Source organism: Manis pentadactyla, chromosome 4 (genome assembly GCF_030020395.1).
Source record: "Manis pentadactyla isolate mManPen7 chromosome 4, mManPen7.hap1, whole genome shotgun sequence".
NCBI lineage: Eukaryota > Metazoa > Chordata > Mammalia > Pholidota > Manidae > Manis > Manis pentadactyla.
In genome coordinates, this window is record NC_080022.1 from 147754606 (window position 1) to 147773866 (window position 19261).

Here is a 19261-nt window from a genome sequence, read left to right on the forward strand (position 1 = left end):
CTGGTGGAGGATTAAGGACAACGCTGATAAGGGATAGAACTGAGATTTAATTAATTCAAGAATAAAATGACCTTAACAATCACTGTAGTAGTGGGAGAGCGAGAATCTCAAGAATTGGGGCAAAATGCAGCACATTCATCTCTGGCTCTTGGAGTTCTGCAGGAAGCTCAAAGTAGCTTGGCTTAGTCACCATCCATACCTAAAGCTCCTTGCCTGAGCTTAGGCATTTGTGGTCTGGAGATTTGACAGACTCATGCTCATGGCTGGCAAGCCCTCTGCTCTGGGAAACCTGACTAGCGTGCCTCACTCCTCTCCCAGGCCCATGGAGGGCAGAGATGCCCCCAGTGGAGGGCCAGCACTAAGAGCCAGGCCACTCCTCTAATGCTGACACCGGCCTCCTGTTCTGCACTTAGCAGAAGTAAAGAGAATAAGAGCCCAGTCCAGCCCCACCCCACTGGCTGAGAGGCACAGTGACCCTGGGAGATGTCCAGCCAGCTCCCAGCCACAGGAGGGAAACATACATACCCTTCTAAAAGGGACAGCTTCTGGAAGGGCAGCAAGAGAAGCAATCAAGGGCCCCCAGTGGGTCAAAAGGGGACCTGAAACCGTAGGGGCCGAAAAGGTAAGAGTGGCCAAGTGTGCACTGGTTTACTGACAAAACCTCACATTCCAAACAATTTGTGTGACCAGCCAGGAAACTTCCAGGCCTGTGCAGTTGAACATAGAGCGTTTCTGGTGGAAAGGTTTACTGGAACACAGTGTAGCCAGGGCTTATGGGGGAAGCCAGCCTGGGAGGAGTCCTACACGAGTCTTCTGGAGAAAGCAGTTGCACCCTATCCACCAAAACAGAACCCCACAATCAAATGGCACAAACAAGTAAGAGACCCACTATGGTCGGTGATGGAGAGAGTTCTGCAGCAATTGTGGTATGAGAGGTGTTCTTCAGGAGCTGAGCCTGGCACTCAGGGCCTCAGGTGGTCTACCAGTGAAGGCCTGAGGGCGGTGTCTTCTCATCTTTATTGCTCTCCAGGGAGAAGGGAGGGATCCGGACATCAAAGTGGGAACCATCAGGCCTCTCGAAGCGGAACGTACCCCTGCATGTCAGAGAAGCAGTTTAGCGGGAGTGGGGGCCCCGCCCTCCTGAGGATCTGGATAGCCCTGTGCGCTCAGCTATAGACCCGCAGCAGGATGAGGCAGGCCAGGGCTGGGCTCTCTTCCCCCTGGCTCATGCAGGGGTGCTATAGTCCAGAGACCCACGAGCCCATCCTGGCCCTACATGAAAAGAAGAAGCCACTATCCTGATTTCTGGCCCTTAGGTGCCCACTGCATAAGCTACCCATCTACACTTTCAGGTTAAGGAGTAAAACGTCAGTTAAAAAAACTAACTACATGGGCAAATCACCAGACCTCTTTGGCCTAAGACCTCAGTTCACAAAATCACAGGGCACTGGAAAACAGGCAGTCCTAATAAGTCCCACACAACGATGAACAGCCGATAAGACTCCATCTCAGGACTTGGCCCAGAGTTAATCACAAGCTACCAACTCTCATTTTTCTGACCTGCAGCCTGTGTCTGTGGAGTTGAGCTACCCCTGCCCTGGCACACACTTGCTCACCACATGTGCCCACTGGAGGCTTGCAGGGAGACGTGGCTGCTGTACTGGAAAGCAGGCTGCTCCTTGGATAACACTGGTTCCTGTGAAGGTTAAAGCAAAATCGGTCAGGCCAGACAAGTCCCCTGTACTCCAGGGCCATGTCTGCCTGCCAGTCCATCAGGAGTGGATGCCCCCATGCCTCCCACAATGACTGCCTGCCAGTACCTCCCCCCACAGCACAGCCACTGACCTCTGGTTTTATTCTGCTTCTGGGGAAAATGATCTTAGACCAGAAGATGCTCTGCACAGGACCTGCTCTGTAAATCCTGTCTCCAGCACCGACACTCTGAGGGCCCAAGTGCCAGGCACCATGGTGGTGCTCAGCAGACCTTTGCTGACTCAAGACTCCTAGCAATCACAGGGTAATAGGTGTGATCCTCACTTTCGTAGTAAGAAACCTAGATTTGGTAAAATAACCTGCCCAAGGTTATGCTGGGGTTGAGTTAACAACTCCCCATAAACACACACAGCTGATGTCTGACCCCAGACTGCCTGGCTCCAAAACCTCGTGTTTACTCACTATCCCACCCTGCTTCCCCAAGTCCCTTCTGACTCAGGGAAGTGCTTACTAAATGCGGCTACTTCTCACGACTATTTCTCAGGAGGCAGGGTGGGATAGTGCAGGAATCGCAAAATCACATCTCTTCACAGACCAACAAAGGATGTATGCATGTAGAGAGGCAAAGCAAAGACAACCAGGAGTGGTGGGGAGTGCATACCCCACCCAAGGGCATTCAAATTCAGATTTTCTAAAAAGGCACTGTGCTGGCAATAACTACCAAGCTGTGATGTCAGACTCACTTGGATTCAAACCCAGGTCCTGCCATTACTAGCTATGGGACCACGGGCTAGTTAGTTGATGCTCTTCATCTGGAAAGTGGGCTATAGGAAACCTATCTCACATGGTTGTAAGGTTTCTCACCCCAAACAGCCCAACGCAGTCACACACTGAGTCTCTGCCCCTAACCAGAAGAGGAGGAAGCCATGCACTAAGCCCACAGGCCTGCTAGGCAGGGCCAGAACTGGTGTTCTTGGCCCAGTGACACTCACCCTGCCCACCACCCCTCGTCCTCGCACTGTCTCCAAGGTGCCAGAGAGACTGAATATCCTCCAGTGTCGTTCCCGGAGCTGCACCACATCACTGTCAAGGTTCTCCAAGCGGATACAGTAGCGCCACTGTAGGGGTGGAGAAGAGAGGTCACATCTGAAAAGGAACAGACCTTGGGCTAGCCTGCCCAGAATTCTAAAGGGCAAAAGGCAAAAAGGCTGATACACGTGTTGAACAGCATCCCCTACCAGAGGTAAACTCTCCCATCTCCCAACCTGCCTCCCAGGGACACCTCCTGAGCCCCCTCCCTCCTCTGTGAGGGAAACACTTACCCAGTAGACGTGGGAATTCTGGGCTTCCTGGGGGAAAAACACAAAGAACTGAAGTCCCAGAGGGCAAGACGAAGTCTATTTCTAATCAGCATCTCTCTGATGGAATAGAAGTACTCCAGGAAGGGTACAGAGACAGAGAAATGCTGCAAATATCTGTGGGATGATGGTGACTCATCTATGGCTAACAAGCCCATAGGGAGGCACCTTCCCTGGGTCTGCCCCTGGCCTCCCTCCTCATCCTACCAAGATCACCAAGAGTGCTAGAAGTCCACAGAAATCAGCCACAGGGCCCTTCCTTTCCTCACCAAGCTCCCAGCCAGCTGCTGCACCCAGCCTCCTCGCAGCTGGCCCAGGCCGCTGCCCTCTTCCTCAGCCCACCCACAGCCCAGCCATATTACAGTACTTAGTAGGCAGCCCTGTGCCCTCTTCTGCCTATTTTGGCCTCCCCGACTACCAGGAGTTCCTGCAATGCAGGAACAGTGTCTCACTTTTATTTGTAGTTTATAGCCAGGCAAGAAATAGCTCAATAAATGTCTGACGAATGCATAAGAAGTGTGAAGATCAGCCTAAAGTGATTTAAACAGGGATGTGTATATTCTTCACAAACATGATTGAGTCCCTCTGAGCCAGAAGAGAGTAAGGAAATGTCAACCTGGAGGACTCCTTCCTGGGAACCACAGGTTTCCCTGCTCTAGGTCAGGGTGTCAGCATGGCAAAGAGGCTGCTTTGAAAGCACTTGGAAGCAGAACCTCAGGCACACGGGTTAAATTTGGAACCCACTGTAGCCATCACACCAGGGATACCGCACAAACCGTGGGGGCCTAGCCCTGAGGGAAGGGACCCAGCTGGGCACATACCCTCATGCCCATGTAGAAGGGGATGACGGTGACACGGATGCTCTCGGTCGTTTCCCGGTGAACATCAGAGAGCTCCAGCCAGGGGTGGTTCTTCTCCTGCCAGGCCCGGAGCGTCTCCCGAGCCACAAAAGGGGGTGCTGGGGCAAGAGACAACTGCTCAATCCCGGCCTGACTCCAGGGTGCCACACCCGCTCTCTGACTGCCCCTCCTAGAAAACTCTTCCCAGCGATAGTTCAGATAAACAAGAGGCCCAAACAGGAAGCAAAAGCACAGGCAGAAGAGGGCACAGGGCTGCTTACCAAGTATAAGCCTTGAAGAGTTAAGTGACATAAGGGAAGATAACTGGACTGGGAGTTGGGAGCCCTGGTTTTCAGACCTTGTTCTGCCACTAACTAGCAACTCTGAATCTCTTCTCATCATTCCTGAGCCCCAGTTTCCACATCTGTTTAGGTGGAGACAACCGTCTATCTATCTGACAGGGCCAATGGGAGGCTGAATAGGGCTGTGGAAATAGAGCTTTGAATTTAACTCTATGATACTGTCTTTGAAGAAGAGGCCCTCCCATTCCAGCTTCCCTTCTTGAGAGATTACCTTTTGTCTGATCATACAGAAGAAATCTTTCAAAGAGCTCATGCTGGATGGGCACCTGATCAGTGGAGGTGTAGGGGAGGATGTCTTCATGGCTAACATAGTCCAGGCCTGACAGAGAGAAGCAAAGAGACAGTGAAACTCACCTGGACGTGGAGGAACAGGGCTGAGAGAAACACAATTCCTGGCCTCGTCCCAGGGTGGGACAACCCTGGCACCACTGCTCCCAGCATCTTTAACCCCTCCAGGCTCAGAAAGGCATCAGAGTCCCCTCCCTAAAACGCACCAGACCCCTCATTGACAGGCACTATTCAGATGCTCTACTCACCAGGGATGGCATAGAGGGCCCGGCTGTCATCATGGTTAGCCAAGAAAGTCACAGCTTCTGTCTGAGACCTCTGAGACTAAGGCAAGAAGTGAGCCAGTGACTTTCTCAGCCACTATCCAGTCCCAAGGACTTGGGGCCCAGTGCTGAGCTGGGCTGATTGACCCCTCTGCCTCCCTTTATCCCAATCAGGGTTCAGGCCTTTACCATGAAGCGTAACCCAGGCCCAGCCATACGGCTTACTTACTATATGTGGACAGTCTCGGGCATCAATCAGCACCTGATAGTACGTGTGCGTTTTGCCTTTCACCTCCTTAGACCCATGGCCGGCAGGACTTTCAGCTCTACAGGGTGGGAGAAGCAGCCCAAGGTCACCCGAAGAGAAACATAAGCAGTGCCTGCTCCAGCTCCCTACTACCCCCTCATCTCAACAGACTGGTTCCCAATCAGAAGGGACTGCAGCACTGGCTGGTACCTGCTCAGCAACACCCCAGCCCAGCCGCTCCCCAGTCAGGGGCAAATGTGGAGGTACATGGAGGACCCCCCGCACAGAGTCATCATCTGTATCACTCTCTGGCTGCATCTTGGAGGAAGGGGGCCATGTTGATAAAATCAAATTGCTGCTTTAGTCCCCAGAGCCCAGTACCCCACTCTTTTCACAGCCAAGGGGGCTGTCTGTGATCATTCAGCAGAAGCAAGCCTTTCTTTTTTTTTTTTTTAATTTTTTATTAAGGTATGATTGATATACACTCTTACGAAGGTTTCACATGAAAAAACAATGTGGTTACTACATTTACCCATATTACCAAGTCCCCACCCATACCCCAATGCAGTCATTGTCCATCAGTGCAGCAAGATGCCACAGATCCACTATGTGCCTTCTCTGTGATACACTAGAACCAAGCCTTTCTTCAGTGACACTCTAGTGACGGTAAGATTCTGTATAAACATTAAGAAAGCAAGACTAGACCCTTAATTCCTTCTGGGGTACTTATGATGTGAACTGAAAACAGCTTAGGAGAGCATCCTAGAGGAGCTTAAGGGACACTCTCTCTGGCTTCAGACTGTCCCCAGCACTCAGCACCTGGTCTCTGTGGGTACTGGTGCCAGGGGAGTACTATGTGCTGTTCCTATGGCTGGGGAGGAGGCTACCTTTGCCCCAGGGGCCCCAGTTACATACGTTTACCATGAGTCAGGCCTCCTCCTGAGAGTACTATGAAGCAAAGTGACAAGAAAACTTACTTTTCTGGAGCTGCAGAAGCCACATCCCGGTCATACAGTCTGGCTTGCCAGGGAAACAGGACGACACCTCGGTAGCCAAAAATGCTATGAAGGAAAAGCTGGGAGGAAAAAGGGGCCTCTGTGAGTCTGCGGTCCAGCAAGCTCACCCAGGTGGGGCCCAGACCACTGAGCAGCACAGGGAGCGGCAACGCCAGCACGAGGTCTTGCCAATCTTTCCCTCGAACTGTGATCCACCCACATCAACCAACAACACTCTTATTCCCCCTTCATCTGGCTGACTTATCATCCTTTAGGCCATAGCTTAGGCCTCCCCTCCACTTAGCGCATATGCAGCCACTGACCATCTGCATGTAATAGACTGTCAGCTCAATGAAGGACTGTTTTCAAATTTAATTCCAATATACAATGCCTGCCCCAATGTAGGCGTACCAAAAAAAAAAGTTGAGAATTAAAAAAAAAAGTCCTCCTTATTTACAATCTATCTCAGTGGATCTGGCACAAAGCTGAAAAAGAGAAAGAGCCTCACACCCAGAACTTCCTACCGTGCCACCAGTTCAATTATGAGGGAGCAGCATCAAAGATTTGCTTTTCTGAAAGCTCCCTCCACTGACTTCCCATCACCCACAGTGTAAGAGGATACTCAGCAGCTTGGCTCTCTCCTCACGATGGTCCAAACCATCTCTGTCCACATTAACTTGGAAAGAGAAACTCACTGACACATGGAATGCATTCAAATCCGGGAAAACATAAATCCCATCTTTAAAAATTGTGATTCTTGTCTGGCACCAAACACCAAGGCAGAAAACTGTAACATTCAGGCCTGGGACCAAATCTGACCCTTTCAGAAGCAAAACACAGCATGAAAACGAAAGATGACCCATCCCAGCACTCACCTGCCCGGTCTCGTATTTTCCGTTCTGTTTTGGCACCTCAAACACACCCACTGTCTCCAAAACTTTGCCCTCTGGTCGATTTCTGGTTATGAAGGAAAAGAACAAGCAACTGAGAAGTTGAGAAAGTACCTACCTATCAGAAAAAGCCACTAGGAGACTGAGGGGCCAGGGCAATGACGGCAGAGTAGGGGCTGGGCAGTGGGCCTGCTGAAGTAGGACCACTGCAGATTCTGCCTTTCCTCCTTTGAGGTCCAGCCACAGGCTTGTTAGGTCAGACTGCTCCCAGATCACTCTCTTCACTCACAGCATTCCTCATGTCATGCCCTCATACCCTGCTTACTTGTACCCCTTGCCTCCATTTCTTCCCTGATCCACCCTCCAGGCTTCCCATAGCATTTAACTGTCCCTCCCACTTCATATTTCAGTTGTGTCCATGTCTTATCTCCACTAGAGACTTAAGTTCCCTGGGGGCAATGCCTGTGTCTGATTGGCCTGTGTTCCCACTCAGAGCCTAGAGTATAAGAGGCGCTCAAAATATATTTGTTCTGGGCTATATAATTCTATGTACGTCTCCCTCTCTAACCTGTAGTCTTCACCCTGCCTGCTCTTGAAGGGCTTAATCATCTGTAGACTTCCTACTGAACTCCCTGCACTGCACCTAGTGGTCTCTCAATCTAGTTTTTGTTCAGATTTACATCAATTTCACAAGGTTCTTAAATTGCAAATAGTTATTCTCTCTCCCCTCAGTGTCTTCATCTCAGCCACGAAAGGGTCAGTTCTCTCTGTGACCTCTCTGGACTGGACTGCTCTTTCTAGAGGCTCTTCAAAGCAATGTTATTCTTACTACTTTGGAAATGTAGATGTTATGCTTCCTCCTACTTATCGCCGGCCACAATTCCATCTGCTTGTCCCATCACTAGAGACAATGTTCACACCCACCCCCATGGCCTAAGGCCCCCTTCTCCAAGTCACAAAGAGAGAACGAGTCTCCCAAGGTCACACTGAAACCTGGGACCCACGCAGAGCCCAGACTCAAAGAGTTCTGCTTCCTACTTCGAGCATCTTTCTGAGAAAGACCTTAACCCAATCGGGGGCTGGGGGTTCAAGTTAAAAAGGACTTAATTAAAAGTCTGCCCACTAACTGCGGCGCTCGGAGACCCCCATTCGGGGAGGCAGGATTCGCTCCAGTAGGGTTACTAGCTCCCCATCAGGGCCAGCGTTGCACAACCCAGGGCTCTGGGCCGCCCTCCCTTCTCTGCTCCTGGCACACGTCCCAGACAGCGCGGGTCGGCTCCAGGCCGGGACCCTCTCCCGGGTCGAGCCCCGATCACCCTCAGCCGACCCGGCCTCCTGGCCCCCTCGCTGGCCGGGAACACGCTCCCTGGGCTCTGGGCCCGGGCCCCGAGCTCCGTCCCTCACCGGGACGAGAGGTGCCTCCGCGTCGTCGCGGTCGCCGCTGGTGGGAAAGCCCCAGCAACACCCGCTACACAGAGCGGCCTTGATCCCCGGGCCCCGGTCAGCGACCGGGACCACCAGCGGCTTCCCACGGCCAGTGCCCGCCGGGCGGCACAGACCGCCATGTCCCGCCCGAGCGCCCGCTCGGCTGCTGATACAGGGCCCGACCCGTGGCGCGCGAGTTCCGCCCCCGCCCCACACTGCCCCGCGCTGCGTCCCGCCCCCTCGGCCCTCGGTCCCGCCTCTCTCCGCCCCGCGAGCTCCCGCCTCCTTCCGGCGTTCGGCGGGCGGAAATCCCGGTCGGGGTCACCTGACTGTAGAGTAAGTTGGGCATGGCGTCTTTCTTGGTAGCTGGCGAGCGGCTTGTTCGCGCTCTGGACGCCGGCGGGGAGCTGGAGCCAGAGCAACTGCCCCGCAACCTGCGGGCTGAGCTTGAGGCCGCGCTGGGGAAGAAACACAAGGGCGGTGGTCGTCCCAGTGGCCCCGCGCACCTGGTTTCCTTCCGCCTGATTCGGGATCTGCACCAGTACCTGAGGGAAAGGGGTGAGCCCCAGTCTCCAGTCCGGAGTCGCCTTCTGTTTTCCAGAGTCTGTACCCTTCTGAGGTCTTTTTCCCACCTCTAACATCTTTCTGAGGGAAGAAGTCCATCACTCTATTCGCCTGCGGAATGGTCATCTAGCCAACCCAAATGTCACTTCAAAAACCCTAAGGCAACCCAGTCCTTTCACAACTTTCAAGAGAATGCTTTGTGGATGACAAAATTTACCTGCGCAGTTTCTGCCCTCTTGAGAATTTCCTCTTCACTTCCAGGCCCACGTAGGCCCACCCAATTGAGGAAGACCAAGTTCTAACGTAATAACCACCGCAGAGGTTCAGTTTCTTCCTTCTAAGCCATTTTTGAAAACAACTTAGCATAGTGAGCCTGTTCTGTTAGGAAATCTGAATTTCTTTCCATCTCAAAAGCAGGAGAGGTCAAATTTGATACCTTTTTCATTTTTTTGAGATAGAATAAAGATCTGAACTAGGTGTAGCATCTGATACCTAGTTCTAGCTCAGCCACTAACTCCCCTTGGAGGAGTCATTTCTCTTTTTTGGGCCTCAATTCCCTTAACTGTAAAGGTAGGGAATAGGACAAACTGGTATGTAAGGACTTTGCCAGAATTAACATAGTCTATTCAGAAGTGCAAAGTGTAGACAGCTCAGTTATTGGAACTAAAAAGGACCTTAGAGATCATCTAGTACAGTGTCCTCTAAGTATTCAGCATCACTATGACTTGAAGGACAGTTCTGTGGCCACACATAACCTGAAGACAAATATAAATGGCTTATGAGTTAGCTGTGACATTGGCAGGATACTTGAGAGCGAAGTCTTCAGTGTGGCACTAGGAAATACTTATGTGGAATTGCCCTAGATTCTTCCCAGTTGATAATGATCCTGGGGATTTATTGATATAGGAATGGCCACGTTTTAGTTTAGTAGAAAGACTCCAACGGGTAGACCCTTCTCTGATCTTAATTCTTCAGCCTTAGTTCTATGCATCATTCTGTTTATGGAACCTTTTCTTCCCAGATTCCACACTATACCTTCATGAGCTCCTAGAAGGCAGTGAAATCTACCTCCCAGAGGTTGTGAAGCCTCCCCGGGTATGTAAGGGATGTATTTGTGAGAGTTGGGTGCTGGCTGAGTTGGGCTGTTTATGATACGTTCAAATCTTATCAATTTTGGGGGTCAGAAATTTGGCTTTTAATTCCTTCATAGCTGGGGTGGGGAAACCAGATATTGTCCCTGTTTGACAGCTTGGAAAACTGAGATCCAAAAAAAACAGCAGTGAACATAGAACTGTACACAGCTCTCCTGGCACACTTAGCAGTGCTTTGCTCCCTGAAACCAATGATTGTGACATGCTTTCTAGCAAGCTGGGGCGACCATTCTCAATTGATTTTTCTGCCTCAGAACCCAGAGTTAGTGGCCCGTCTGGAGAAGATTAAGATACAACTCGCCAATGAGGAATATAAGCGGATCACCCAAAATGTCACCTGTCAGGTAAGGGCTTGCTCTTCAATACATGGACCAAATAGCCCCTGAAAGCAGGGCCCTGCACTTGGAAGAGGTACAGAGGGAAGAAACAACATGGAAATTTGGTCTGAGTACTATTCAGGGACCACAGAAGCTCCATACTACATTCAAACGAAATACAATTCCCAACTCATTCACTGAGACTCTGGGCTCAGATGGTGACTGGTTCTTAAAAATTGTAGCAGTGGAGATGAGCCTTGGAGCCTTCCTTCTGATAAGGCTCACTGTTGTTCTCTGTCATGCTCCTGCCCTGCAGCAGGAAACAGCTAGGTAGGTATGAGGAGCCTATCCTATGTCCTTCATCTGAATTGCTTCATCTGTGACCCAGAAAAGTCTCTGACAGGTCCCAGACAAAAGCATCCATGGAGAAGGCAGAGTTACTATGTTGGGGAATAAGGAGGGCTAAGCCCACACTGACAAATGGATAACTCTTTGGGCTGCCTCTGAGCTGCTTCCATTCTGAAATCATTTGCTTTTGCTCTTTCCCAGGATTCAAGGCATGGTGGGACTCTCAGTGACTTGGGAAAGCAAGGTGAGGTACTAGGAAATGAAGCTGCTAAAGCCTGTCCCTGGGAGGGGTTGGTCATGGCATTCCTTCCCACCCCAGTGCCCTGAGTTTAAGGCTTGCTGTTTGAGGGAAACCCAATTGGTGGGGGAGACAGCCATGTGATGGAGGGTCTCTTGGAGCATGCTGACCTAGAGTTTTCTTCCCTGGGCTCCTCCCCAAAGTGAGGTCAGTGAAGGCTCTGGTCATCACCATCTTCAACTTCATTGTCACGGTGGCAGCCACCTTTGTCTGCACTTACCTTGGAAGCCAGTATATCTTCACAGAAATGGCCCCAGTGAGTAAGCACTGGGCTGGGTAAGGTGCCCCAGGTGGGAGTGTTGGGAAGGGAGGATGTATGTGAAAACACCTTGCACATTGAACAAATATTTATGCAGTTAAATGAGAGGAACATTTTAGCTGTTTGACAGTAATGGGGGGAAATGATAACCTCAAGGGAATGCAGTTCCTCTTTTCTTCCCTTCCTCATCCACTTACAAGCTAGGTTAAGCCCTCTCCATCCTTGTTAGAGGTGCTGGAGGCTGCAGAGCTGCATGCTAGCCTGCATCTCCTAAGCCCGTTCTCTCCCCAGCGGGTCCTGGCTGCACTGATTGTGGCCTCTGTGGTGGGTCTGGCTGAGCTGTATGTCATGGTGCGGGCCATGGAAGGCGAGCTGGGAGAGCTGTAACTGATCCTTCATCATCAAAGTCTGGAGGGGATTTTGGAAGACTCCAGGCTTCCAGCTGTCAGTCACTCTCAGTCAACTCATCAGGCTCTTTGTGCTTAGCTCCAGTTAGGAGGGCTGAGCCAGGGCTGCCTGCTGTGCCTGCAGGGAGTCCCATCCTCCGTCAATTTCCAGAGGGGCCAGTAAAGGAGACTCAGGCAACAACTGAAAAAACTAGTCTGTCAGTACTTTCTCCTGCACCCACTGCCCATCTGCCCTCTCCAGGCCATCTGGGCACTGCTGAGGCTGGGTTTTTCCCCATCAAGATTTAGCATCCAGGCCTTCCCAGAAGCAGACCATACTGCCTTGAATTTGCCCAACTGCACAAATCAATAGTCATCCTTGATGCAGACCTGTTATTTGGATCAGAAGCCTACAAGAAAGGAGAAAGGGTTCTCTTTGTCCAGTTGGTGCAGGAAGAGGAGCTGATTAGAGGACATCAAATAAGAGAAACCCAGGTTGGTACATGATGGTGCAGCCGGAAACAGGACAGCTGCCTTCTTGGAGTCTTAGTTCCTGTCTCCATCGTCTGCCTTCTGCTTGCCTTTTCCAAATTTTTTATATGCTTCTGCCTATCCACCACTCACCATCCTCCTTAAATTTCCCACATTCCCATCACTCTGTTCTGCCTCCAAAAATGAAAATAATTCGGAGGGTAAACAGTATGTCTGCTTTTAATTGCAAAACCCCTTGTGCTTGTTGGTGTTGGTTGGGAGAGTATGCCTGCTGTGGATTGTCTTGACTAAGTAAGGTAGAAGTTCTTTGTAGACAAGGCCTGTTTTCAGATTTAACTACATGTATAAATAGATATATGAATATGAATGAAAATACACTTAAATATGTATATGTAACGTGTACTATGAATGTGTATAACATACTGTTATACATAAGCCTGATTTAGGCTGTTTTATGTGGGTTCCTAAACGTGTTTGGCCTGTCCCCTGTTCTCATTGCAGAAAAGGCCGCTCTCTGCTCTCAGCCTCTTCCTCCGTCTCAGCGTACCCTGTTTTCTCTGGTGCAGCCAGGTCCGTGGAGAAAGGGGGATGCTGGGCAGGAGGCCAGAGGAACAAGAAATTTGGGGCCTTTCAGCTTCTCATGGCCTGCTGTATGGAGAGGGAGAGAGAACTGGTGTGTGTTGAGAGGTTTACGTGTCACGCACTACATGAGGCCATTCACCTACATTATTGCTTCTCACTCACAGAATGGAGAGAAGTATTAACCATTCCCATTTTTCAGGCTCATAGATTTTCAGAGAGTTGAAGGTTCAGGAGTAAAGCCAGAATGCAAATCCAGGGCAGACCTATGGCAAGCACCATGCTTGTCTCTCTGAAGTAGAGCAGCTCCAGAAGTGGCAGAAGCTGGGTGTCCTGGAACCAGTGGGACCAGGAGCAGGCGGTCAGAGCCCTAAGCCTTTTAATGAACCATCCCTCTAATCCCAGCAAAAGCCTGGGTAATACCTCCCACCCAGAATCTGTGTAGAACCTGGCCCTATTTAGGGATTAGATGATGGAGATAAATTTCAAAAGCAAATGGCCCCCATCCCCATTCATTTGCAGTGCGTAACAATCCAGATGAAGGTATAGTGTTGGGCCTTATTTGGAGATGAGATGGTATTACAGATGACAGTGATAAAAAACCCAATGCTGCCACACACACACTGTGCCGCCCCATCCTAAATCTGTCAGGTTGTCTCCACATTTCAGGTCACAAGGCAGCCAATCTGATCTTTGTGAAAATGGAATCAATGTAAACCCTGGCTCCTATTTCTACTTTATTACTTTAATATCACTTCCTGTGCAGATCCATGGTTCTGGTTAATTTGTCCAGGTGCTAGGAGGTCAGGAGAGGAGGCCCTGAATTATAAAAGGGTCAGTCCCCAGTAGTCTAGAACTAGGATCAGCACTCTCCTCTCCTAGTTTACTTAGCAGTTAGTAGGTAATGGCCTGAATGTGAGGGGCAGCTACCCATTATTTAGAGGGAAGAGATGGGGACCAGGCCTGGCAGGAGAGAGAGAGAACATGGCCCCCTACCTCATCCCCCAGAAGGCACCTCCTGCTGAGACCATGGGCACATGCCCCAGGAGGGGCAGGGTGCTGGGTAGTAGGAGCGGGCTGCTGTCACTCCACAGGACCCACATCTAGATGGCCTGGAAGAAGTGTTAGGGAGGGATCTCTGTGCTACACTTCCTTCCATAAGAGAATTCCCTTGTGTAAAAGGATGGGGAAGGGAATCCACTTCTGATATGTTCAGTCCTACAGGGCAGGGTGGACTACAGGAGCCAGAGGAGGGGTCTTGCAAGTTCTGGGCCTAGATTAGGAGTGGTCCAGGTTGGTGACAATGGCCGAGGCATAGTTGAGGTCAGACAGGCTGCCTCGTCAGATCTGGGAAGTAGCTTGCTCTGAAGAATGGTAGACCACTGAAGCCCCAGCTGGTCCCTGTGGGGCTGCAGCTGTTGCCACTGTCTGGCCCTGCCCTGAACCCAGGCCAGGAGCTGGACAGGAAGCTTGTTGACACACTGAAGTCGCACTGAGGGGTGCTGTTGGAGGATGGAAGCTGACACAGTGTGCTGGGCTCCCGGGACTACTGGAGGGTTTCAGGAAGAGAATGGGATCTCTATGGGGGCCTGGGCCTGGTGCGTACGCCTCCTGCTTTCCTATTCTTGATTCTCTTGGCCCAGGGGTTCTGGAACCACAGTAAGGGAAGTAGAAAGAGTCTCCTCTGGCTCCAGCACCCCTTCCCCACCAGCCATAGAGAAAACAGAGCCTGGAGGCAGGATACCCAGAATGAAGGGGCTGTGGGTCAAGCCCAGAAGTTGGCTGTGCAAGAATACCCCTTAGGGGGTCAGCTCACCTTTATCTTGGCCTCAGGAAGGCAGGTGACCCGGGCCAGGTGCTCACGGGTGCCAGTGTCGGGGTAGGGCCATGCTGCAAACGTGCTCCAACTCCAGCAGCTGCCCTCTGCTGAAGGTGGTCCGTCGTCTGCTCCAGTGGGAACCCAGCCCACTGGCATGACCTGTAGACCTAGCTGGGAGTCAGGCCAGGACTCCTGCAAGAGCCTTCACCCCAGCCTCAAAGCCCCCAGCAGATCCTGAAGCCCATACTCTTTCCCCCATTCAGCCTTTCCCCATTATACCTTGCCCAGATTCTCCCCCTGCCCACCCTTTCCCCACCAGATCACCTGTTGGAGATGCATCCACAGGACTGGCCATGGAACTGGAAGAGGGTGAGGAGCCAGAGAGCCATGCCAAGGCTGTGCCCACACCAGATCCCTCCTCTTGGGGTTTTATCCTGCTCCTAGGACTGTTTCAGCCTCCAGGAACGGAGGGGTTTGCCACCCAGCTCTGGGAGAGGCAGAAAAGTCCGGAGGAAAGAGAGGAAGCCAAGGGGCAGTGATGGGGTTTGTGGGGGTATGGGTTGGGCAAAAATCTGTCACCCCTGTGCCTCCAGGGCTTCACAAAGGAAACTGGTCCCAGACCCCTTCCTTGAACCGCAGACTTTGGCAGTCTGTCTAACGTCCTGTACTTCATGAAATTCCTCCCAGGGCTCTTTCCAGGAAGCCAAAGAGATCTGGTGCTCCCAGTGGGTGATTGAGCTGCCCCTTCTGGAGACCACAGTGCCTGGTGCTGGCTGCCTCAGGGGAGAGTGGGTGGGTCCTATCCCACAACTCCGGACTAGGCTGGTGACGCTGGACAGGATGAGGATGTTACAGGGACAGCAGATGAGCTGGAGCCATCCCCCTTACCCCCTACTCCCACCCGCCTTCAGCAGGGCTGGGGAGCAGCTGGCACCACCAGATTGCCCTCTGCTTTAGGGCTTTGCCTGCACCTAACCTTTTCCCCTTGGCCCCTTGAGAGACCAGATGGCTACCCTGGAGTCGAGGAACCTGGGACCAGAGTAAGTTCCAAAGGTACATCTGAGGGTTTTAAAGAAAAATGTTTGTTTTTGCAATAGTCATTCTTGAAAGTCTCCTAGGCCACTTTTCTAAGAGAAGTAGATACATTTGAATTTCCTTTGAGTTCCTGCCCTTCCCTATCTCTCATACATTCAGTGCCCTGCACCCCAGACCCAAGACAGATACCTCAAACAAAGTCTCATCCTCAGGAGTGGGTTTGGGGGAGCACAGTGAACAGCTCCCTGGGGACTCAGGTGTCTGGGCTAGCCACATTTCAGGCTCAGGATGGGCAGAAAAGCTGAACCTGAGCCCCACCCCTTCTGCCCCTTCTCTCCTCCAGGACCCTAGTAACTCCAGAGGCAAAGCAAGCCCAGGGCTGGGAGGGGCTGCTTGGTAACTCCTGTCATCCTCAGAGGGGTTCAAGCTCCTGCTTAGCCACTGATGGGTTGTTGAGGGCTGCTTAGTTCCAGAGGAAGCCTAGCACTTGTAAGGCGTTTCTCAGCCAACAGTTTTTCTGGTTCATAGAGGGCCGGAGTCCAACATGGGCTGGACACAAGGAGGCTCTCCTTTGTCCTCTTCCCCAAGCCATCCTAAGAGTCAAGCTTCCCCTCCTTTACCCAGACATGTTCCTGCCTCCTGCCTGTCCACCCCAGTCAGAACAGTGATCTTAAACTCAGGGCCAAGGGATCTTTATTGAGATGGGAGCAGGGAGCAGCAGAGGGCCCAGCTGTGTGGGCCTGGGCTCCTACTTGCCGCCAGGGGCTGGGCAGCCCAGCCAGTACTGGGCAATGGAACGTGGGTAGGGAGGGCTCACAGTGTCCACTTGCCGTGTGCGAAGGTTGACTCGGTAGTACTTATCTGGAAGACAGGTTGGGAGAGAGTGTGAGACCCAGCCTGGCCCTTCCCACTCCTGCCCTGAGAAAGTCTTAGGTCCCTCCTGGAAAGGTGAGTGAACATCCACAATGCAGCCAAGGCCCCCTCCCTGACTTTCTGAAGTCACCACTCCAGGGCTGTGTTCATCCTGTGGGGAGCAGAGACAGCAGGAGAGAACCCCAGCTAGACCAACTGCAGGGGCTCCAAGGGCCCCCACCTCCTGAGAAGAAGTAGATGCTCTGGATGGGCTCACACGTGGCTGGCACAAGCCAGTCCAACTCATAGTTGTCAGAGTAGGTTCCCAGGCCTCCCTCCTCACTGGAGAACCAGGACAGCAAGGCTGAACGGGATTGCCGGCGGGCGTTCTTGCTGCGGCCACGACCACGGCGCGAGCGGTAACGTTTACGGTTGCGACGCTTTGACTTAGGCTTCTTGGCCGAGGACAAATGCAGAGCTGAGCCTGAGATGTAGATGTGGCCAGCCATGGCTGCGTCCACTTGCCCGGGCACACCAGGCCAGTCCTGGCTGATGAACTGGGGCTCTCTGGCACCACCTGTGGCAGGGAAGGGATTGATGGAGTACCTGGACCCTGCCCCCAGCAGGGCCTTTATAGAGTTCATCAGCTGCTCAAGGATGGACTGTGCCTTGCCAAGGACACAGCAAGCTAGTGGTAGAGCCCAGCACCCCTGCTTTCTGACTGTTCAATCCTCTCCCCTGGCCTCTTTCCACTATATCCCTCCCCAGCTGCTTCAGTCACTGCTCCTCCCTGTGTTGGCTGTGCCGTTGGTTGTGCTACACAAAGTCCAAGGTGTGGGGTCCAGGTGGAGGCAAGTCTCCCCTCAAAGATCAACAGAAGCAAAGTCTGGCCTGAGCAAAGTTTGTGATCTGTAGGTTTGCAGCCAACCCCCTCCAGCCAGCCCAGCCCTACTCCTGCCCAGGAGAGCCCAGCCCTCTTGAGGGTTAAGTAAGGCTTGCCCTGCCTCCATACCAGAGGATCTGCCCCAAAAGAGAAGCTCAAAGATGTCCTCCCAGCTGTCCCGCTGCAGCAGGGCAAAGTGTTCAAACACGGCCGACAAGGAGCTGCCTTCACACTCCTCCTGACTGGGCTGCTGCTGAAACTCGTACTCCCAGTACTGCTTCCCTGGGGAGGGGTGGGCATGAGCAGAGTTGGAAAACCCAGAGGCTGCTGAGATCAGGAGCTCCTGGCAGGAGGGGCGGGCATGATTGAAGGCCTGTCCCAGTAGAGTGCAGAAGAAAACAGACTACTCCCAGCCTGCTCGTTCTCCCACCCACCGAGTACCCTTAAAGAAGTAGGCCCGCTCGCGGCCACTGTAGCTGTGAGCGGGGAGGGCCAGGGCTGCATCCACGTTGTCTGGAATGCCCTTGAAACCATCAGAGATGTTGCGGGGGTAACTGGCTTCCAAGACACCATCCTCGAAGCGCCAGTACTGACTACCCTAAGGGTTTGAGAAGGAGGAGAAGGGTGAGGAAGCAGCTGGCCACGCACAAGGTGGAGTCCCCCACCCAAGGCAGCATGCCCCAATTCCAGGCGTCTCACCTAGAGCTCTGGCTTCCCTGTCCTTAGCCTCAGCCAGGGACCACAAGTCAGGATCCAGCCTTTTTGCACACCCTGGTCTTGGGCACAACAGCTTTCAAACCCTACCTAGATACTCTCCACCCTGCTCCACAGCCCCTGGCACCTTGAAAAGGTAGGTCTTCCCCTGACAGTTGATGCGGGTGAAGGCAGCATCAATAGGACCGTCAATGCCCCAGACATCTCGGATGAGTTTGGGATACCCAGGCCTCACTGCCTTTTCATCCAGCTCATAGCAGTACTGCCCTGAAGTGGACGAGGCTGTGTGAGGGACAGGGTGCTCCTGGGGCAGACCACCCCCCCAAGATCTGCTCTGGAGTCACCTCTGAAGGCAAAGAGGGAACCATTCTTGAGGTCAGTGAAGGCATCAAAGGGCTTCCCACTGCACAGCTCCTCGCCTCCTGGGAACTCAGAGACCCCTTGATCAGGGATCTCAGGCCTTAGGGTTCCCTGCCCAGGGCCCAGACTCAGAACAGGTGCCAGCTGGGAGATGACTTCAGGTGGGTCCTGCAGGTCAGGAACCAGGGTGGGGCTCTCCGACTGTGGGTGGACACTGGTGCTGTCTTTGGTCTCGCTGTGGTAGTCATAGACCCCATACTCATCTTCTGGCAGAGTGAATACATCCCCGCGTGTCACTGCAGGCAGAATGGGTGGCAGTGAGTCTCCAGCTGCAGAGATGACCCCAGGCCCCCTCAGCCACTCTCAACGCACCTTGGGGCTTGCACTCATCAAGGTAGTCGGCACAGCAGCTCTGGTAGTAAGAGCAGAGCTCATCACACTGACACTTCCGGTCAGCATTAAAGCCCTCAGTGCAGCGTTCCTTGCACGACTCTGCAGGAGGGAGTAGCAGTCAGCATGGCCAGGCCTTCCCCCACCCTGCATTGTCCCAAATGCCCACCAGCACTCCCGCACCTTGGTCAGCCAGAACAACCCAGGCCAGCAGGGCCAGCATCAGAAGAGGCCTTGCGCAGGCCATGGCAGGGCCCTGAGCCTCCAGCCTGGCAGATCTGGGCTCTGCACTCTGTGGTCTCTGCTCTGATGCCTTAGGAAGGGAGGGAAAGGTGAAGACAGGGAGGGAGGGAACCAGAAAGAGGAGTTGCTTTTCTGCTGCTCTGTTTGCCCAATCTCTGGCCTGGCCCCCAGTGCCCTGACCCCAGAGCAGG

The 19261-nt window shown here is 52.7% G+C and overlaps 3 protein-coding genes across 6 annotated transcripts; 1 reads left to right on the forward strand and 2 right to left on the reverse strand.

Annotated features, from left to right (window-relative positions):
- Positions 1–27: 27 nt before the first annotated feature.
- On the reverse strand, positions 28–8588 carry POLDIP2 (DNA polymerase delta interacting protein 2). 2 transcript variants are annotated; one of them, XM_036899694.2, is made up of 11 exons: positions 8360–8586; positions 6941–7022; positions 6048–6145; positions 5053–5149; positions 4809–4884; positions 4484–4591; positions 3893–4029; positions 3036–3062; positions 2706–2831; positions 1617–1696; positions 28–1094 (listed from the first exon to the last, which is right to left on the reverse strand). In XM_036899694.2, exons 1-11 carry the CDS (start codon positions 8518–8520, stop codon positions 980–982), a joined length of 1107 nt encoding a protein of 368 aa, XP_036755589.2. In that variant the 5' UTR covers positions 8521–8586; the 3' UTR covers positions 28–979. The 2 variants fall into 2 exon arrangements, with proteins under 2 accessions (XP_036755589.2, XP_036755595.2); XM_036899700.2 differs by lacking the exon at positions 3036–3062 and having other exon boundaries at positions 8360–8588.
- A 98-nt stretch (positions 8589–8686) lies between these two features.
- On the forward strand, positions 8687–14074 carry TMEM199 (transmembrane protein 199). Of its 3 annotated transcripts, XM_057501154.1 has the most exons (7): positions 8687–8938; positions 9966–10039; positions 10350–10439; positions 10962–11004; positions 11202–11314; positions 12697–12868; positions 12977–14073. In XM_057501154.1, the coding sequence occupies exons 1-7, from the start codon at positions 8728–8730 to the stop codon at positions 12982–12984; spliced, it is 711 nt and encodes a 236-aa protein (XP_057357137.1). In that variant the 5' UTR covers positions 8687–8727; the 3' UTR covers positions 12985–14073. The 3 variants fall into 3 exon arrangements, with proteins under 3 accessions (XP_057357137.1, XP_036755636.1, XP_036755644.1); XM_036899741.2 differs by having other exon boundaries at positions 12697–14074; XM_036899749.2 differs by lacking the exons at positions 12697–12868; positions 12977–14073 and adding an exon at positions 11609–12586 and having other exon boundaries at positions 8689–8938.
- Positions 14075–16299: 2225 nt separating this feature from the next.
- Positions 16300–19176, reverse strand: VTN (vitronectin). The gene is made up of 8 exons (XM_036899727.2): positions 19011–19176; positions 18810–18929; positions 18422–18733; positions 18205–18344; positions 17805–17961; positions 17493–17645; positions 16722–17057; positions 16300–16489 (listed from the first exon to the last, which is right to left on the reverse strand). Exons 1-8 carry the CDS (start codon positions 19072–19074, stop codon positions 16377–16379), a joined length of 1395 nt encoding a protein of 464 aa, XP_036755622.2. The 5' UTR covers positions 19075–19176; the 3' UTR covers positions 16300–16376.
- Positions 19177–19261: the final 85 nt, after the last annotated feature.

Bases quoted from the DNA above. Each gene is read 5' to 3' on its own strand.
- POLDIP2 (XM_036899694.2), bottom strand. From the start codon at position 8,520: ATGGCGGTCTGTGCCGCCCGGCGGGCACTGGCCGTGGGAAGCCGCTGG. The intron at 2,832-3,035 runs GTAAGTGTTTCC...CCACCCCTACAG, and splicing joins AGAATTCCCACGTCTACTGG to TGGCGCTACTGTATCCGCTT. The intron at 1,697-2,705 runs GTGAGTGTCACT...TAACCTTCACAG, and splicing joins GACGAGGGGTGGTGGGCAGG to GAACCAGTGTTATCCAAGGA.
- TMEM199 (XM_036899741.2), top strand. From the start codon at position 8,728: ATGGCGTCTTTCTTGGTAGCTGGCGAGCGGCTTGTTCGCGCTCTGGAC. The intron at 8,939-9,965 runs GTGAGCCCCAGT...TTTTCTTCCCAG, and splicing joins CCAGTACCTGAGGGAAAGGG to ATTCCACACTATACCTTCAT. The intron at 11,005-11,201 runs GTGAGGTACTAG...TCCTCCCCAAAG, and splicing joins CAGTGACTTGGGAAAGCAAG to TGAGGTCAGTGAAGGCTCTG.
- VTN (XM_036899727.2), bottom strand. From the start codon at position 19,074: ATGGCCTGCGCAAGGCCTCTTCTGATGCTGGCCCTGCTGGCCTGGGTT. The intron at 18,734-18,809 runs GTGCGTTGAGAG...TTCTGCCTGCAG, and splicing joins TGATGAGTGCAAGCCCCAAG to TGACACGCGGGGATGTATTC. The intron at 18,345-18,421 runs GTGACTCCAGAG...CGTCCACTTCAG, and splicing joins TTCCCTCTTTGCCTTCAGAG to GGCAGTACTGCTATGAGCTG.